The sequence below is a fragment of the Lynx rufus genome, unplaced genomic scaffold (assembly GCF_022079265.1).
Source record: "Lynx rufus isolate CCGP_SWC_20201006 ecotype Redwood Valley unplaced genomic scaffold, mLynRuf1.p SCAF_7, whole genome shotgun sequence".
Lineage (NCBI taxonomy): Eukaryota > Metazoa > Chordata > Mammalia > Carnivora > Felidae > Lynx > Lynx rufus.
In genome coordinates this window covers 24,607,386-24,627,042 of record NW_025814889.1, presented here as the reverse complement: position 1 = coordinate 24,627,042, position 19,657 = coordinate 24,607,386, and the positions used below count along the sequence as shown (strand labels likewise).

The window sequence follows — 19,657 nt, the reverse complement described above, 5'->3', positions numbered from 1 at the left end:
GTATTATTAATGATAGCATGCTGCATATTCATCCCTATAACTTATTTATTTTATAAGTTTATTTCATAAGTTTGTACCTTTTGACTCCCTTAACCCATTTTGCCCAGTCCATGTCTCTGGCAACCACCAGTGTGTTCTCTGTATCTGTAGGCTTGTTTTTTGTTTGTTTTTTAGATTCCACATACAAGTGAGATCCTATGGTATATGTCTTTTTCTGTCTTAATTCACTTAGCATAATACATAATACCTTCAATGTCCTCCATTATGTTGCAAATGGCAATATTTCATACCTTTTTTAATGGCTGAATAGTACTCTATTGTATGGTATACCATTGTGGTAATATATATACCACAGCTTCTTTACCCATTCATCTATTGATGGGTACTTAGTTTTTTTTTTCCCCCTATTTCTTGGCAATTGTAAACAGTGCTGCAGTGAACATGGAAGTGCATATATCTTTTGGAGTTAGTGTTTTCATTTTCTTCAGATAAATACTCAGAGGTGGAATTGCTGCATCATATGGTAGTTCTGTTTTTAATTTTTTGAGGAACCTCCATACCTTTTTACATAGTGGCTACACCCATTTGCATTCCCACTAATAGTGCACAGGGGTTCCCTTTTCTCCACATTCTCACTAGCACTTGTTAAAGGTAAATGTGACAAGATTTAGTGATACTGGATATTAAGTAAATGCTAGATACCTGACTTAAATAATTGCAGGCTCTGCCATCATTGCGGAGCCTGACGTGGGGCTTGATCTCATGAACCATGAGATCATGACCTGAGCCGAAATCTAGAGTCAGATATTTAACTGACTGAGCCACCCAGGTGTCCCTGACTTAAATAACTTGAGAGAGAACTGAAATAGGAACGTTGAAATAGAGTTGAGTAGACTGTGTTTGATTTTGGGCAGCTCCATTTTGAGGTGCAAGTGACGTTAACAGAGTAATGTCACACTTTTTTTTTGTGTAATTCTGCAGCCTTGAGGAGAGGTCTAGAATAAAGTTTATGTGTGTGTAAATGGCAGTTTTTATACCTGCATGTGGGTGAGTTTGCCAGGGAGAGATTATAAAGCCTAGAGAGCCTAGGACTGACCATGGAGGCATTGCATCTGTAAAGTGACTTTGCAAAGGACACAGAGATGAGTGTTCAGGGAGTTAGAACAAACAAGGTGAATGTTAGTCCATGTATTTTACTCTCCAAAATCTCCAAAATACTGAAGTCTCAGTATTTTCTTTTCTATGGAATTATGAACCCCCAAACTTAACTTCGTGTCAGTCAGAATTTAGCTAAAATTTGTACTAAACTCGTGCTATTACAAAAGCAAAGAGTTTAAAAGATAAGTAGAGGCCTTAAAAATGTAGCTCTTTACAATTTGTAACATCAGTGACTAACTATATCAGATAATCTCCAAAATTGCTGAGGGGAAGGGAACTGAACTGGCCTGAGTTGTGAATTGTTTTTCTATAAAAACCGGTTTGCTTTGTTTCAAGAACTGTGAAGGGTCTGAGTTTTTGCCATCTATGCAAGCTAGCAAGTTAGACTGCCGCAGTTTCATAGATGCTGGTAGAAGATACAAGACTTCTGGGTTAGAGACATAGGACTTCTTCTTCATGACAATGGCAGGAGCCAGTGTTGGCATTTGTGCCAGTTTTCCAAGCCCAAGCTCCATAGAGAAATGTGAAGAGGGCTGAGTGATGCCTGTGGTTCTACCTTGCCTGTATTGCAGCCTAGTCTGTTTTATAGGAGAGGAGCCTCCAGGTTAGGGAACCCATACTTTTACAATGGGAAGTAGCCTGTCCAGTGTTAATCCTAGAGGGAGATGACATCTTTGTTGTTTGAGACAGTAAATGAACCTGCCCTTTGCTCCTGAGGGAGACATTTTTATCCTTCATGTTTATCATATGTTTATCCTTACAAACATATTTAACAAGATATTATGGAACAAAGAGAGGCAATGGCTGTACTCACAAGATATACAGAAATGTTATGGAACCATGGACAATTTACCTTCAACAATATTTGCCCCTAATTTCTTAAAAAAATTTTTTTTAATGTTTATTTATTTTTGAGAGAGAAAGAGAGACAGAGTGCAAGTGGGGGAGGGGCAGAGAGAGAGGGAGACACAGTCTGAAGCAGACTCCAGGCTCTGAGCTGTCAGCACAGAGCCCAGTGTGGGGCTCGAACCCATAAACCAATCATGACCTGAGCTGAAGTCAGACACCTAACCTAGTGAGCCACCCGAGTACTCCAATATTTGCCCCTAATTTCTATACATTTGTTGGATTCTGGTAAAATTTCTCATGATTATGCTTTTTACTGGTCACTCATTAATTTGTCTGACAAAGGCTGGGACTAGAGCTATTCAGTTTATCTCATAAGACATTTAATTAAAGTTATTCATTGTCGATAGGGTAGCAGGATGAGGTCAAACTGCAATGTTGACCTCAACTGTGCTCCCTAGCGTCCTAGACCCAGGCATTTGAACAAGTGCCAAGGTCTGCCTTAGAGAGCCAAGTGGCTTTCTCTATAAGTTTCTTCACCGATTTTCTACTTGATCCAGGGCATTAATCTAAGAATTACAGGATGTATTAAGGAATGCACAGATTTGGCCTTGTCCTGCAAGGAGGAAGTCTAGGACAATTCTGTCATCCATCATAATCCTGGTCAGTGAATTGAGACTGACCTGAGTGGCCCCAGGACTGAGGTGATGTCACTGATCACCTTAGCTGAAATCAGGGACAAGTTTCCAACCACATTTCGTTTGTTTCTTTTTCTGTCTTTTTTTTTTTAAAGTTTTATTTATTTATTTTGAGAGAGACAGAGGTGGTGTGAGTGGAAGGGGCAGAGAGACAGGAAGAGAGAGAATCCCAAGCAGGCTCCATGCTGCCTGCGCAGAGCCTGATGTAGGGTCCGAACTCACGAAACTATGAGATCATGACCTGAGCTGAAATCAAGAGATGGATGCTTAACCGACTGAACCACCCAGGCTCATTTTCCAATGGGATGACTCCCATTTTAGGGATAACTGCCTCAGACTGCATGTAATTAACAAGTTATCCTTCTGAAGAGGTCCATCCACCCCCATCCCCCCCACCAAATAATTAAGAATACCCTTACTTTGGAAAGGGCAAAGTTCATGTTTGCTGCACCAGTATTCCTGTGAGAATGTGGTGTTTACAGTTGTTGTCCCCTTCTTCCCCAGATAGGTCCTAAAGTCAAGGAGCACAGGCTGACAGTTTCTGCAGTGTTGCCTCCTGGAGAGCTGCTAGGCTTTAGAGGTTCCAGTTCAGTACAAATAGTTGAGAGTCTAATGCTAAAACAAGTAATGTTTTTGGAGGGATTACCTAAAGGCAGTCAGTCCAGTCTGTCCTATTTATGCCATCAGCCAGGTAGCATCTGCCCTTTGGAATGACTAAATGATAGCTATAGGAAAGACACCTGGAGGTATTGACAGGTATTATATATGGGAAGTATAGGAACTGGGGCCCTCGGCTGCTTCCTGAAGACTTCTCTGTGACATTAAAGAGAATGGTGATCCAATTGTGATCATAGCTGTTCAGCAGGGTATGGCAGACTTAGCAGTCTAATTTCAGGCACTTTCACTGTTTAGGAGAGCTGCACTAGGGAATTTTCCTTTGTGAGAAAGACTCCAGGGGTGATTTTGGAAGACCGAAATTACTAAAGCCCCTCTTTCTTACCTCTTGAGATCTAAAGTGTTTACTCCATGGGTGCCAGAGTTGTTGTTCTTCTAGTTCCACAAGATCGGTGTGTCCTGTACCAGTACAGAACTTCTCCCTTTCCCCCAGTCATCCCTGACTCTCACCCAAACCTTTTGTCTGGAAGGGTCAGATGCAAGAGGGACAAGGGCATTTTTATTAAATGTAATTACAGAGACCCTGCTGTGTCTTCTGTTTTGGTCCACATGACTCACTGTAAGGGGACTTGATGAGCAGTATACTTTCTTAACCAAATGGTCACTATCTGTAAGACCACAGAAATCCAACAAGAAAACTCAGGTGACTAAACCAGAATTATGTTAGAAATCCCAAGGCCCTCTTTTGTCTAGGCTGCTATCCAGAGGGTACAAATCAGGCCAGCTTGGGGTTTCCATTAGGGGAAAGAAAGAAGCATCACCTTTGGGAATGGTCAGGACAGATCTCAAGTGGCAAGGAGGAGATGGTCTCTTCCTGGGGTCATCCACATTCAGTAACCAAACTGCTGTACTGATATGTGTGAACCAGGAAGAATTAAGGGAGGTATAGTCAGAAATCTTTCTGAGTTGATTAAAAAAAACTTTTTAATTATGGTAAAATACACATGACATAAAATTTCCCATCTTAACCTTTTTTTTTTTTTTAATTTTTATTTTTTAAGTAATCTCTACATCCAGCATGGGCCTCAAACTCAAAACCCCGAGATCAGGAGTCGCATGTTCTACTGACTGAGCCAGGCAGTCGGTACCTAACCATTTTAAGTGTTCGGTTCTTTAGTGTTAAGTATGTTCATAGTGTTGTGCAACCAATTTTCAGAACTCTCTTCATCTGACAGAACTGAAAGTCTGTATCCATTAAATAACACCTCCCATTGCCCTCTCCCTCCAGACCCTAGCAACTGTAATCCTGTTTTGTCTCTATGAATCTGACTACTCTAGATACTTCATATCAGTAGAATCATATAATATTTTTCCTTTTGTGACTGGCTTATTTTAGTTGGCCTAATGGCCTCAAAATTCATATTGTAGTATGTGTCAGAATTTCTTTACTGAAAAAAATTTTTTTTTTCTTTAATGTTTATTTTTGAGAGAGAGAGCACAGGTGGGGAAAGGGCAGAGAGAGGGAGAAATAGAATCGGAAGCAGGCTCCAGGCTCTGAGCTGTCAGCACAGAGCCCGATGTGGGGCTCGAACTCACCAAACCACGAAATCATGACCTGAGCTGATGTCGGACCCTCAACTGACTGAGCCACCCAGGTGCCCCAGAATTTCTTTACTTTTTAAGGCTGAGTAATATTTCACACTTTGTTTATTCATCCTTCCATTAATGACACTTGGGTTATTCTACCTTTTGCCTCTTGTAAATAAAGCCACTATGGACATGAGTGTACAAATATCTCCTGAAGACCCTACTTTCAGTTCTTTTGGGTATATACCCAGCAGTGGAATTGTTGAGTCCTATGATAATTCTATTTTTAATCTTTTGAGGGACCACTACACTGTTTTCCACAGAAGTTGTATCATTTTACATTCTCACCAGCAATGCCCAGGTGTTCCATATTCTCCAGGTCCTCCTCAACACGTGTTATTTTCTGTTTGTTCTTTGGGGATAGTAGCCATCCTGATGGGTATGTTATCTCATTGTGGTTTTGATTTGAATTTCCCTAGTGATTTAGTAATGTTGAGCATCTTTTCATATACTTATTGGCCATTTGTATATCTTCTTTATCTATCTATCTATCTATCTGTCTTCAGAGAAATGTCTAATCAAGTCCTTTGTCCATTTTTGAGTCCAGTTTGTTTTTTGTTTTTGAATGTTTTGAGTTGATTTTTGAGGAGGTTATTCCAGCATCCAGCAATACAGGATTTCTGTGGATGGTAGGGAGTGTGGAAGGCCATCAAATGCCTTCACTAACAGCCCATTGTTAGTGACCTTTGGAATAAAAACATCATTATCAGACTGCATATGGTTTGGAAAGTGAAAAACATGACAGATTAGTGTCAAGGGTAACAGTGGTGTGTCTGGAGTCACCTGGAGTGGAATAGCAATACCATAACCTGAAAAAGTGTCATCAATGGTAAGGCACCACTAATAGTGTGAAGGGTGGGGGGTAAGGTCTGATGTAGCCAATCTGTCCGTAGCAAGTGATGTGACCTCCTTCACCATGAGACAAATGGATCTTCTGGGAATTACACGTGTCGGATGCAGTGGCTGCCTCTGCATCAGGAACACAGAGTCCTTTACCATGATTCTATTCTGTGACTGTACATGTGTTGCTGTATGATGATAGAACCTGCAGCGGTAATGGCAATCTGGGCAGTACAGTCTTAATCAGCTTCATTCCATTTGATCTCTTCAGACACTGGGCCCTTACCGTGGGCATCTGTGGTTGTGACCTCGATGATCTGATCAGCCACTGCAATATGTCCCCACAGTTTATGACCAGTTTTTAATATGTCAGTCTGTAGTTTTCCAAGTGGTAGACCAAACAGGTAGGTCATTGGTAACAGACTCAGAGTCAGTAAAAATGTAACAAGGTTTATGAGGGGGAGTATTGGTCAGATCTATGAGAGCATTCTTGAATTCTGCCCACAGAGTAAAGCAACCGCACCCATTTTCAGCTCTGTGTGGCTGGCCCTGAAATTGAACAGCTCAGCAGCCCACCAGGCACTCTTGGGTTTCATTGTAGTTGAATCGTTGGTGAGCCAGGTGCAGATGTTCATGGGATCCTCTGTGAGTCAGGTGCTTCAATGAGCCAGCGACTTTGGTTTAGGTGGCAGAGTGAAGGGTAAAATTTCCCCACAGGGATAATTGCCATTTTTTTCATATGAAACTGAAATACCATAGGGGCCAGGCTGGTTGCATTCTTGAATATCCCACTTCAGTGTGAGAAGAGAGGTTTGATAGGCTCTTCCCACCTTACTAGTCACTGAGTTTGTGTTAACCCATCCTCAAATAGGAAACTTCAAAAGGAGTGTACCTGGTGGCTGTGTCAGGGAGGCATTGAATCCAAAAATTAAGGGATACCTTTGGTGGAGGCTGCTCCTCTTGCCAGAGGCTCCAGTCAGTAAACTCATCTGTGCATGGAGACTTGTACTGAAAGGGATCATAAGGATTGTGGAATGCCTAAGCTACCAGTGCTTTCTACATGGGCTCTTCCCAGTTGTCATAATCCCCTTCAGCACTTAGGAGCATTCACGGTGCAGATGTGTAAAATCAGTACCAGTTATACATTCAGCGATAGAAGCCACAACAGTAATACACTGAATTGGTCCAAAGATACCAGCTGAAAAGTATGAGTTAGTTACTCTTTCTCACTGTGAATCCTGTCCAAACCTCAATAGCTGAAAGCAGGTACCCTCTCCCTTCACAGAATGGCTATGAAGGTGACATGGGCTTCTGTAACAGCCATGAAATTTTGGGTTCTTCCCCTCCTTCGTGATCTGGCATACTTGGGTATGTTTGATCTTCAGTTCCCCTTAGGGACTAGGAAAACTCCACCCCCAATCATCTTTCTCTGTAAAGCAGCTGAGGCTGGGCTAGAGGGGAGGTGGGGAGAGAGCAGCTCTGCACCAGTAAACAAGGTGCATTTCCTTTCAGTTTTGAGCAGTGCTGTAGCTACAAGCTGATCAATCAAATCTGTAGTGTTTTTGATCCACCCAAGGTCCCATGGTCTGTGGCAGGGTCATCATTACTGACATTCAGCAGCTACAGCCAGATAGCTTTCTGACAGAGAGATGAGCTTGTGCCCTTTGGATGACTTGTGACAGCATTATTTTTAAGAGTCCACCTACTGTAGGCTATGTGCTGCTCCATTGTCATGATAACCTCTCTTAAATTCTTGCTTGATTTCAACATAAGAATTAGAGGAGTTTTCCAAGTTTGGAAGGTCTGAGAGTAGGAATTTATCTAGATTTCTTGGGCGAGTTTCTCATTCTCCAGTGATCCCCTTCATCATCATTTTAATCCTAAATCAGTACAGTAAGAACCTGAAGACTACTCAGTGCCTGTAGTAGTTTCTCTCAGTAAAATTTCAGGGGTGGGGGTGGAGTCGAGCAAAGCTCCCTCATAGCAGACAGGACCTACTGCCAAAAAATGCTGAGGTCTTTTACTAATCTTGTATGGACTGAATGTTGACAGGATAGACTGTAGAAGGGACTGAGCAGTAACATAGTCAGCCATTGCCATCTGTACTAAGCATTATGTGGGGCGTCTGGGTGGCTCAGTTAAGCATCTGACTCTTCATTTTGGCTCAGATTATGACCTAGCAGTTCATGAGTTTGAGCCCTGCTTCGGGCTCTGCCCTGACAGCACAGAGCCTGTTTGGGATTCTCCCCCCAACCTCTGCCCCTGCTTTCTCACTCTCTCTCAAAATAAATAAATAAAAGCTTAAAAAAATTTCTTAAAAAAGCATTATGTGCCCCGTCCCCATATCTTCTAAGCAAACTAGCTGAAGTTCTAAAGATTCTTCTGGTTCTGACCACAGTGGTCGCAGTTTTTCTCCTTTGGCACCCAGTGAAATGTTGGGTGTAAAATTGTCTGAAAGGGAACAGAACTTTGTGTTCCCTGCTCCCTCTGCCAGGTAAATCTTAGTACCAGTTGTTTATAGGGCATATCTTCTGAAGCTGGCTGTCAGGTTGATGGAAAGTTAACAGTAACTGGGGCATCATTCAGACTGCTATCTTTGAACCTACAAAATGGTCCTCACCCTGAAACTATCACCTCAGCTTAGCCTTATTAATAGGCAGTAGAGGACAGTTCATTGCTTGGTTGACCATCGCATTTGGTCAGCATGTTCACTCACGATTCCCATGGACTTCTTTTGATTCCTGTTTGCTGGTCTTTCGTTCCATTTCTAGAAAACTCTGTCAGCATTCCATTCTCCTTGCTGAAACTGTCAAAAACTCTGAAAAGTTTTAAGATTATTTTACATTTCCTGCAAGCTAAGAAGTTAGCCTGCCAGAATAGATACTGTTAAGAGACATGAGACCCAGGATGTCATTGCTCATGGCAATGGCAGTAGCCAATGTCAGTATTTGTGCTAGGTAACTAGCCCCAATTTCCATAGGATCCTGCAAAGAGAGCCAAGTGATACTTGTACACACAGTTGGTTTCATTACAAGAAAGGAACTCCCAGTTTATGGGACCAGATTTTTTACAACAGGCAAAAAGCCTTCCTGACCTTTGCCCCAGGGATGACATTATTTTTATTACACTGGGAAGAAACAACTCTGCCATTTGCTCTCCAAGAAGACACTATATGAAGGCTGTTTACTATATAAATATCCAGGACAGGGGAGTAGTGCTTTTTCTTATAAGATGTGGAAAATTGCTAGACACTTAGGGTAGTTGTCTCCCTAATGCCTTATTTTGGAGTTGGGACAACATTTTTAATTACAGGTTATTTCCCAATCAATTTTTTAAAATTTGGAAATAGAGGGGCACATGAGTGGCTTAGTCTGACCCTTGGTTTCAGCTCAGTTCATGATTTCATGATCATGGGATCAAGCCCCGCGTGGGGCTCTGCACTGAACGTGGAGCCTGCTTGAAATATCTGTCTCTGTCTCTCTGTCTCTTTCTCTCTGCCTCTTCTTCTCCCTCTCCCTCTTTCTCCACTCCACATGCGTGTTCTCTCTCTAAAGTAAATAAAATTTGGAAATAGAATCTTCAACAGGCATTAACATGAAACTTTTTCTTTCTTTCTTTCTTTTTTTTTTAAATGTTTATTTATTTTTGAGACAGAGCGAGACAGAGCATGAGCAAGGGAGAGGCAGAGAGAGAGGGAGACACAAAATCCAAAGCAGGTTCCAGGCTCTGAGCTGTCAGCACAGAGCCAGACGCGGGGCTCAAATTCGTCAATGGCGAGATCGTGACCTGAGCTGAAGTTGGATGCTCAACCGACTGAGCCACACAGGCGCCCCTTCTTGTTTTTTTTTTTCTGACAATACTCCCCTGCCCCTTGCTGCTTTTCTACCTAGACTATTGTAATTGCTTCCTACCTGGTCTCACTGCCAGTACTCTTGTTCTGTCTGTCCTCAACACTTCTACCAGAGGTATTTTTTAAAATGCAGATCTGATGATGTCACTCAGTTCAGATTTGTCATTGGTTCCTCACTACCATTAGGGCAAAGTTCAAATTGTCGAGTAGTTGTGTAATTATTTCTTATGTGCTGACTACTGTCCAGTTTTAAATGTTGGCAACTAAACAACAGCAAAATTTTTTTTAAGCCATAAAGACCAGAATTAGCTAGGCTTCATGTTGCCAATGTATAACCTCTGCTGTAACTTATCATCTTTTCTAATAATTGCCTTGAATAATTTCCCTATCTGCGTCTTCTTTTATTCATACTTAAAAACCTACATGCTGTATAGTCTTTAAGTGAGCCCTTCTGAACCTAGTTAGGTATCTTGGCTCTGACATTGTGCATGTGTCACTACAGCACTAACCTCATTGTGTTGTAGTTATTTTATTTTATTTTATTTTTCCAGGTCTGCCTCCCCAGTAAATAAAGTGTAAGCTTCTCAGAGCAAGACCCCCCCCACTTTCCATACACACTGAGTTTTTAGGAATGAAAATTGCTTTCCTGGAAATTGTTTTGGAATCAAATCCATTAAATCAGTTGGTGCTTTTAATCACCTTTAAATAGTACCTGTTTTGAGCCTCAAGGATGTTAATTTCCTTAATTTTGAAGGGAAAGATATAGTATTCACTGGAGATCAGACATGTAATTCAGTCCTGTGGTCCAACGTGTATGTAGTCCAGTATAATGGACATAATATAATTTACTGTGCCTAATAATATTTTTTTGCTTTTTTCACATTTAAAATACAGACTGTGGACATTCATAAAGAAAAAGTAGCTCGAAGAGAGATTGGCATTTTGACAACAAATAAGAATACATCAAGAACTCACAAAATAATAGCACCTGCAAATATGGAGCGCCCTGTAAGGTATATTCGGAAACCTATTGACTATACAGTTCTGGATGATGTGGGCCATGGTGTCAAGGTAAGCATTTTTATATTACATTAACTTGAAATAATTTATCCAGTAAATATTTTGAGTAGGAAATAGGAAGATAAAAATAATTTTCTTTTTAAAAAAATATTTATTTTGAGAGAGAGAGCCTGTGAGGGAGGGGTAGAAAGAGAGAGAATCCCAAGCAGTCTCCACACTGTTAGTTCAGAGCCCATAGTGGGGCTTAATCCCATGAACTGTGAGATCATGACCTGAGCCCAAATCAAGAGTCACACACTCAACCAGGTGAGCCACCCAAGTGCTCCTAATTTTCTTAATTAATAGATTCTATTAGCTAGTAACTAGCATTACAGTTTTCAAAGAACATTTAATATTAGTTGTGTATTCTATATACTAAGCTTAAGGCAGAATTTGACCTGTGGAACAGGCTTTATTTAAGAAGATAATAAAACTTAAAATGGCTGTTCATCAGTTAAGCCATTTGAATCCTAAACTAATACTTCAAATTTGTGAGAACCATGAATGAATGGATATTTAAAAATAAAACTTGTAGGCTTTACAGAGTTGGTTTAGAAAATAATTTATAGGAACTTTAACCCTTTGATTTCTAAATATGTTTATATATTAGTGCATATGTGTAGATGTGGCTGTAATTCCAGCAACTTAGGAAAAATAAAAGATTGTATGTAGTTTTGTTTTGTGCCCCACCCCCATCTCTTCCTCCTCACCCCTGCCCCTAAGGGCTTTTAGGAGAGATTATTTGTTGCCCATGTTTATTTCTTAGCACGGCAGAATTAACTCCTTTTGAAGGATACCTGTGACTTGTCAACTTCATAGGTGTTCGTGGGTTATTTTGTAAACATACTGAATGGCCTGAATTCTTCCGTCTTCCTCTGCTCAGGATAAATGATTCCTCTGAAATTCAGTAGTCCTTTTCTTAGAGGACCTTTATTTTGATTTTGTGTCTAGTTTTCAGAATTTTTTTTTTTTTTTAATTTTTTTTTTTCAACGTTTATTTATTTTTGGGACAGAGAGAGACAGAGCATGAACGGGGGAGGGGCAGAGAGAGAGGGAGACACAGAATCGGAAACAGGCTCCAGGCTCTGAGCCATCAGCCCAGAGCCCGACGCGGGGCTCGAACTCGTGGACCGCGAGATCGTGACCTGGCTGAAGTCGGACGCTTAACCGACTGCGCTACCCAGGCGCCCCTCAGAATTTTTATAATAGAATTTTAGGAGTCAGCTAGAATCTGGAAGCTTTCCCTAGCTGATTGATCTGACAGATGCTATCTGTTGCATTCTGAATTATTTGGGGTTCTTGATCAAGAGGGGGGAAATAGCTGACTGATAACACTGACCTTTATTCTTCTCTGAGATTATGGAATCTGCTCTTTACTGTGATGCTTGGAAGTTGTATGTAAAATTTGAACACTTTGCACATGTAAAGGATGCTACTTGTTTGTTTCTTATATTTTTACCCAGAGGATGTGGCTAGGGCTGTGTAAGAGCTTAAATTCAATTTTAATTTAAGATATTTTAGACTAGATTGAACTTTAGGATTTGAATATTGAGAGTCTAGAAGAACTCTTTGTATGATTAACTGCCTTGGGATTAAAACTTACATATATACATATATACATATGCACACATGTACACACACAAACCCACTCTCACTCACTTCTTCTCCTTTTTCTTTCTTTCAGAACAGTATACATGCATTAAGAAAGTTCTGTCACCAGCTTAGAAGTGAATATCCTATATTATCCCTCTACTAATAAATATATTTAATAGTTTAATACATAGTCCTTAGCAGATTAGAAGATGAAAGCAAATTTTACAAGGAAATTTTGGGTGAGAAAATGAAGCTATTTCATCATAAATGTATAAATGGGAAGTGTAAATGCCACATTATATATATATATATATATATATATATATATATATGTATATGTATATATATGAAGTATGAAGATGTAAATTTAGGCAGTCTACTTTTTGTAATGGATGTTGACACTTTTTTTTTAGTATTGTGGCAAAATATAAAATTTACCATTTAACATTTTAAGTGTACAGCTTTGTGGCACTAAGTACATTTATATAGTTGTACAGGTTATTGTTTTGACTAGGGGTGGGAGGGTGGGTGGTCCATGAGAACATTATATCTTAGAAGCTGCTTTGTGGCATATTTGTCTATATTTTGTTTCTGTGACATACAAATGTACACATAATTATTTTTTCCCCAGTTGTCTCATTGCCACTTTATTTCTCCTGTTTTCTGATTTTTCTGAGAGATCATTGCCAAATTAAATAAATACTTCTAGAGTATAGAGGTATAGGAAGCTTAGAAATTTGTAGTAGTTAATTTAACAAATGCTAGGGCCAATATTATGAGAAATAAAAGAGAGAAGCTGTACTTAGTTATAGATCTAGAATTATTTTATCTTTTGTCCCATTTACTGTTTAGAAATTTGTTTTCCTATTGGTTGTTAAGGGTTCTTTTTTCTGTTAAGGAAATGAGCTCTTTATATATTGGCAAATATTTCTTCATACTGCTGTTTGACTTTTGCCTCTGTTTTTTTGGTATTTTAAAAAATATATACAGATTAAAAAAATTGTTTCCAAATATATTAATATTCTTATAGCTGCTAAGTTTTATGTTAAGGTTTCCATGCTCCAAAATTAATATTCCATCATATTTTATTTTGTGATATAAATTTAAGGGGTTTGGTATTTGTATTATTTAAATATTTACTGTGCTAAAGCGTTTTATGCTGTGAAGTAGATGGTTACACAGAAATTTGGTATGAATTAAAAATATGGAAAAAATGGGGCACCTGGGAAACTCAGTCGGTTGAACGTCCGACTCTTGATCTCAGCTCAGGTCTTGATCTCAGGGTAATGATTCAAGTCCCTCATTGGGCTCCGTGCTGTTTGTGGGCCCTACTTTAAAAAAAAAAATATATATATATATATATATATTTTTTCCATATATATATATGTATATATATGGAAAAAAATGTATTTTTTTAACATTTTATTTTATTCTTGAGAGACAGAGTATGAACGGGGAGGGACAGAGGGAAGGGAAGACACAGAACCTGAAGCAGGCTCCAGGCTCTGATCTGTCAGCACAGAGCCTGATGCGGGGCTTGAACCCGCAAACAGTGAGATCGTGACCTGAGCTAAAGTTGGGTGCCCAACCAACTGAGCCGCCCAAGCACCCCGTATATATGGAAAAAATATCTTAAGATAAGTCTGGCTTGACTTTTGTAAACAGTATAAGATATGAATAAGAGAATCGTAGCACAGGGAAACTACTAGAATATATATACATAAAGGAGAACGCAAAGAAGATAAACCTTATAGGGAGCATAAGTTTTCAGGGTAAGTTAGACTAGACAAGACCTGAGTACTTAGTAGAGACATTTATTTTTAATAAACCATAATAATAATTAACAGCTTTATGGACTTGTTCCTAATTTACAAAGGACTTTCAATGTATGTGTTTGTTTTTAAGCCTTGAAAAGAACATGTGATCTAGGAATTGTTACATTTTATTTGTGGAGACACTAAAGATTTAGGATAGGGGTAAATTTTTTTTTTAATTTTTAATGTTTATTTTTGAGAGAGAGAGAGACTGAGTACGAGTGGGGGAGGGGCAGAGAGAGAGAGGGAGACACAGAATTCGAAGCAGGCTCCGAGCTGTCAGCACAGAGCCTGACAGGGGGCTCGAACCTACGAACTCTGAGATCATGACCTGAGCCAAAGTCAGATGCTTAGCCGATGGAACCACCCAGGTGCCCCAGGAATGATGTTTTTTAAAGGTTGTATTAGACAAAGGAGTAAACTAATGAATCATATAAAAGAAAGGATTGGCTGGCCTTACAGAGTTTTAGCACCTATAGTACATAAAGCTTTACTTAGACCAAAAGATAGGGAGGAATCAAAAAGAATTCTATTGTTTTCAACTCAAGATTCCAGAGAAATGGTAAATGTAAATGTTAAAGAAATGAAGTGAGATCTTAAGAAAATAAAGTCTAGTTTGGATGTGTTTTGGGGACATTTAAGTGGAAATCTTGTAGGTTGCTAACAATTAGAGTATTTTAAGCAGTAAGATATAGAGATTATTTCCTTCTAATACTCTCAAACTCAAACACTTCTGTATATACTTGGTAGAGAGGGCTGGGCTCCATACAAAGTTAAAGGTTATACCATTGCACAGTAGCAGAGTTCAGCTAGAATTTTTATTCCCAAATTCTCCATTCATTCTTTCATTTGGGATCAGTTTATACTTGAACGCTAACTTTTTTTTTCTTATTCACTTGAAACCACAAATGGGGGCAGATGTGTGGCTATATTTAGAATACTTCTGGGGCACCTGGGTGGCCCAGTCGGTTAAGCGTCTGACTTCGGCTCAGGTTCACGGTTTGTGAGTTTGAGCCCTGTGTCAGGCTCTGTGCTCATGGCTCAGAGCCTGGAACCTGCTTCAGATTCTGTGTCTGCTTCTCTCTCTGCCCCTTCCCCACTTTTGCTCTATCTCTGTCTCTCAAAAATAAATAAACGTAAAAAAATTTTAAGAATACTTCTAAGTTACCTTAGAATAGTATAATATTTAGTGTATTGTAATGCTGTCACATTAGTATATCTTGTTATTCAAGTTTACAGTTTCTAAATCCTGCTGTGGTATTTAGCAGCTAGGTAGGATTCTAGACATTGATAAAAATGAGCAATATCATTCTAAACAAACATTAAATAACACCAAAATTCTGGCATAATTTCTAGAAATGAGACTGTATCTAAAAGACAAAGTACATTCCTCTTTTGGATGACTTTTTTTTTTTTTTTTTAATGTTTATTTGTTTTTGAGAGAGAGAGAGGGCAAGCACGTGCGCGGGTGTGCCCAAACGGGACAGGCAGAGAGAGAGGGAGACATAGCATCTGAAGCAGGCTCCAGGCTCCAAGGTGTCAGCACAGAGCCCCGTGTGGGGCTTAAACTCATGAACTGTGAGATCATGACCTGAGCCGAAGTTGGATGCTTAACCAACTGAACCACCTAGGTGCCCCTGGATGACTTTCTTAATGTTGCCTTTATGGTCACCTGAAAAATGGTAGCTACATATTTAAAAGGGAACATATTAAGGAAAGAACTTGAGACCCCAGAATATACAAACTTAGAGTTTACAACGTAAAGATACTTTTTCTTAAGTGGCATCGTACAAGTAGTGATGCTTTAGGACTATACTCATTATTTCATGTTATTCATAAGCCATATTAGCTCATATATAGGCTAATCATCTTTCATAGAAGTAGCCTTTAGGACCAAAGCAATTTTTCTTCCAATTTTGAATTTTGGCTAAACTGGTTCAGAAGAAAACTTAGAACCAAAGCAACCTATAACTTCCTACTACTGTTGGCTTGCTCAGATTTAGATTCATAAGTTACAAATGAGGTTTCCGGAACCTGTTTATGCCTTAGTTAGAATCTGACTAAGGAACTATTGTGCATAGTGATTTTTTTAAATTTAAATTTAATTTGTTATTTTTTAAAATAAATTAAAAAAATAATTTTATTTATTTTTGAGAGTGTGTGTGCGCGCACGCTTGAGCAGGGGAAGGGCATAGAGAGAAGGGGACAGTGGATCTGAAGCAGGCTCTGACAGCAGATCGCCTGACGCAGGGCTCAAACTCACAAACTGTGAGATCATGACCTGAGCTGAGGTCAGGTACTTAACCCACACTGAGACATCCAGGCACCCCTGGTTTTTTTTTTTTTAAACATCAAGGTGTTAGGCCCTTTTCTGAATTTGGAAGCAACATGTGATTTTGAATGTTAACATTTATAATTTATCAATTTTTAAAATACTATATTACCATTCAGATAATGAATACGTGGGCATTGATTTTTTTTAGGAAAGCCTGAGGCCTTGTACACTTCTGTGTTAAAGTGGACTTAGATTTAATGTGATAAGGTGTTTGTGTTTAAATCAGTGTTTATCACCTGTGATTCAGTTGAGTTAGTTTCATAGGATAAAATACTAACCCAAGACATTATTGGACCTGTATAAGATTGGCATAATTAAGTGGTGGTTTTCTTATGAATATATTCTTTTGAAAAATATTTGATACACACGAATATTTCCCTATTGCTTATGGATATTTTTTCTTTATAAAATATTTGAAATATGGCTGGGTAAAAGCTTATTAACATGAATTGAATAATTGTAAATATAAACGTGTCCTATCAGATATAATTTATTTCGAATTAATTTCTACTTTTTCCCCCCTTTTTTTGCCAACGTAAAGTGGCTAAAAGCCAAGGTAAGAGATACTACTTATCATTTGATCCACAGTATTCCCTCTATATTGATAGAGGCTGCAGAGCCACTAAATTTGAAAACTCTTCCTATGTCTGTCTGCTTTTTTCCCCTAGGATTTATGTAGATTAAATATACTGAAACTCAGTTCAAATCAGCAACATTTAGCTTGGATGTGTTAATATATCAAAGATATATTGACATCTGCATTTATATAGGAACATTAATTTTGCTAACATTTATTGCTTTGCTCATTTTTTTGATAGTTGCCTTGCTTTTATTGACTTAACCATTTGGAGGTTTTCCAGACATACATGACTTTGTTACTGAATTGTTAAGATAACGATTTTTCAGATGTATGTTTTAGCAAGTTGACACTGAGATCTGTAGTTTTTATTCATGCACATATCTAAAAAAAATTTGGAGAAATCCAGTATTTGAATGCAGATAAGTTTGATCTCAGTGAACATGTTTAACAACAATAAAATAATATATAAAATCCAATATTCACACCTGTATTTTGCCATAAATTAGTATGAATAACAGAAAGATAATAGGAAAAGCCAAGTGCAGGTGGTTTCTTGACTTATTAAAATGTGGTACCAAAGTCTGTTATTAAAATTGTCTGGGAATCCTTACTTCACATTCTGATATTAAAAAAATAATATATGGTGTCAAAACACCAACAGAACAATTTGATATAAAAATGAAAGCTTCTGTTTCCACATTTTAGCATGGAAATAACCAGCCTGCAAGAACTGGCACACTGTCGAGAACAAATCCTCCTACTCAGAAACCACCAAGCCCTCCCATGTCAGGCCGGGGAACACTGGGGTAAGAATTCAACTTCATTTTACAAGAAAATCCATAGGCTGAAGAAAAAGATATTTCTGTGACTTAAGTAAATGTATGGGTTCTTGCTGTGGGACCCTCTCAGTGTGAACTACCTTTTACAAATTTCATTTTGGCTCTTATTTCCTTCAACAGAATCCATGGTGAATCCGCTTGTTTTATAATATTCTCTATGGAAGTCTGTACTAGAAAACTTCTTTTGTATATATGTCAATAAACATCATTTATTTTTTTTCTAATTCATTTTTTTGGGGAAAAAAAAATAAGTGTAGCCTAAGTTTATGTCTAGTGAAATTACCAGAGGATTCCATATGGTGCTTTCACATGTGTTTACAGTATGCATATTGCAGGACTTTAAATTAGTGGTGTATTTTATGTAGTTTGATTTCATAGCCTGCATCTCTTCTTGGCACCTGAAATTAGGGACTCTTTATCTTTAACTGTGCTTCTGCTGGTAATCTGAGGGCCCTTCATACTTGAGCTTTGAGGGAAGGCTAGTTGGAGAAATAGAAAAGGTAACAATTTGTGGCTTCTTCCTTCTCAGTTCTCAGTGCAATAAAAATATTGAATAATTGGTAAGATATTTCTGAAAGATTATTCACCTTAAAATAGGAAGTCATGTAGTAGAGTTCTTGGTTTTGGTAGAAGGGTGAGGAACCATTATTTTATAGTAACAGGGATTAACAATCAACAGTTTCATAGAATCTTAGTTTCCATTTTTGTTCTGTAAACCCCTGTCCCCTGAAAAAAAAACATGAAATTATTAAATCGAAAAGTTAAAATCATTTATTAAGAAATGCGTGGCATTATATAGGATTGGAAATGTACTTGTTCATATTATTTCCACACTGAAGTACGAATAAAATGCAGAGGAGATAGTTTTCATACAATGTACAAGGACAGTGGCTTGTGGGTGACTGAGCTGGCTGGTAATAATGTATATTTCAAAGATTAATATTACTGAGCATTAAAAAAAATTAGAATCATTATTTTCAGAAATAAGGTTAGAACTTTTAAATTACCCTTTCCTAGGGTTTTTATAACAAAAAGTAACAGATTTTAGTTTTTGTGTAAAGTAACAAAGCTTATATACCCCAATTAAGAGTTTTTTTTATTTTATTTTATTTTATTTTATTTTATTTTATTTTATTTTATTTTATTTTATTTTATTTTAGAACACTTCTTTAAAAAATTATTTTTAAACTTTTATTTGTTTTTGAGAGACAGAGAGACAGAGTACAAGTGGGGGAGGGGCAGAGAAGGTGGGAGTCATAGAATCTGAAGCAGCCTCCAGGCTCCGAGCTGTCAGCACAGAGCCTGAGGTGGGCCTTAAGCCCATGAAAAATGAGATCATGACCTGAGCTGAAGTTGGACGCTTAACTGACAGAGCCACCCAGGCACCCAAAGAATTTTTTTTTAAACAAAACTTTATTATTACAAGTTAAAGAAAAAAACTTGTACTTGGTTATCAAGAGACAATCACAGATTTGGGGGGGGGGATTACCACTTAATCTTTCTTATTCATTATTCCTTCTCTGTTATGCTTCTTTAGACGAAATACTCCTTACAAAACCCTGGAACCTGTTAAACCCCCAACAGTTCCTAATGACTACATGACAAGTCCTGCTAGGCTCGGAAGTCAACATAGTCCAGGCAGGACAGCTTCTTTAAACCAGAGACCGAGGACACACAGGTAAACCTTCAGTTGAGCCTTTGAATATCCATGAGTGGGGGTTATTGACTGGCGACAAACTCCTGTAAAGTTGCTGAGTAAAGGTAAAGTACTGCTCTAATGCTA

At 38.5% G+C, this 19,657-nt stretch overlaps 1 protein-coding gene across 6 annotated transcripts in view; it reads left to right on the top strand.

Moving 5' to 3' along the window:
• The window catches only part of ABI1 (abl interactor 1), a 130,117-nt gene that overhangs the window by 88,116 nt on the left and 22,344 nt on the right, over window positions 1-19,657 (top strand). For 4 of the 6 annotated variants that reach the window (XM_047066713.1, XM_047066712.1, XM_047066709.1 and 1 more), the window contains exons 3-6: window positions 10,549-10,725; window positions 16,997-17,011; window positions 17,741-17,841; window positions 19,412-19,552. In XM_047066713.1, the coding sequence (XP_046922669.1) occupies window positions 10,549-10,725; window positions 16,997-17,011; window positions 17,741-17,841; window positions 19,412-19,552 (434 nt within the window). The remainder of the gene's footprint in view (window positions 1-10,548; window positions 10,726-16,996; window positions 17,012-17,740; window positions 17,842-19,411; window positions 19,553-19,657) is intronic. The other 2 variants (XM_047066711.1, XM_047066710.1) reach the window with 1 other exon arrangement.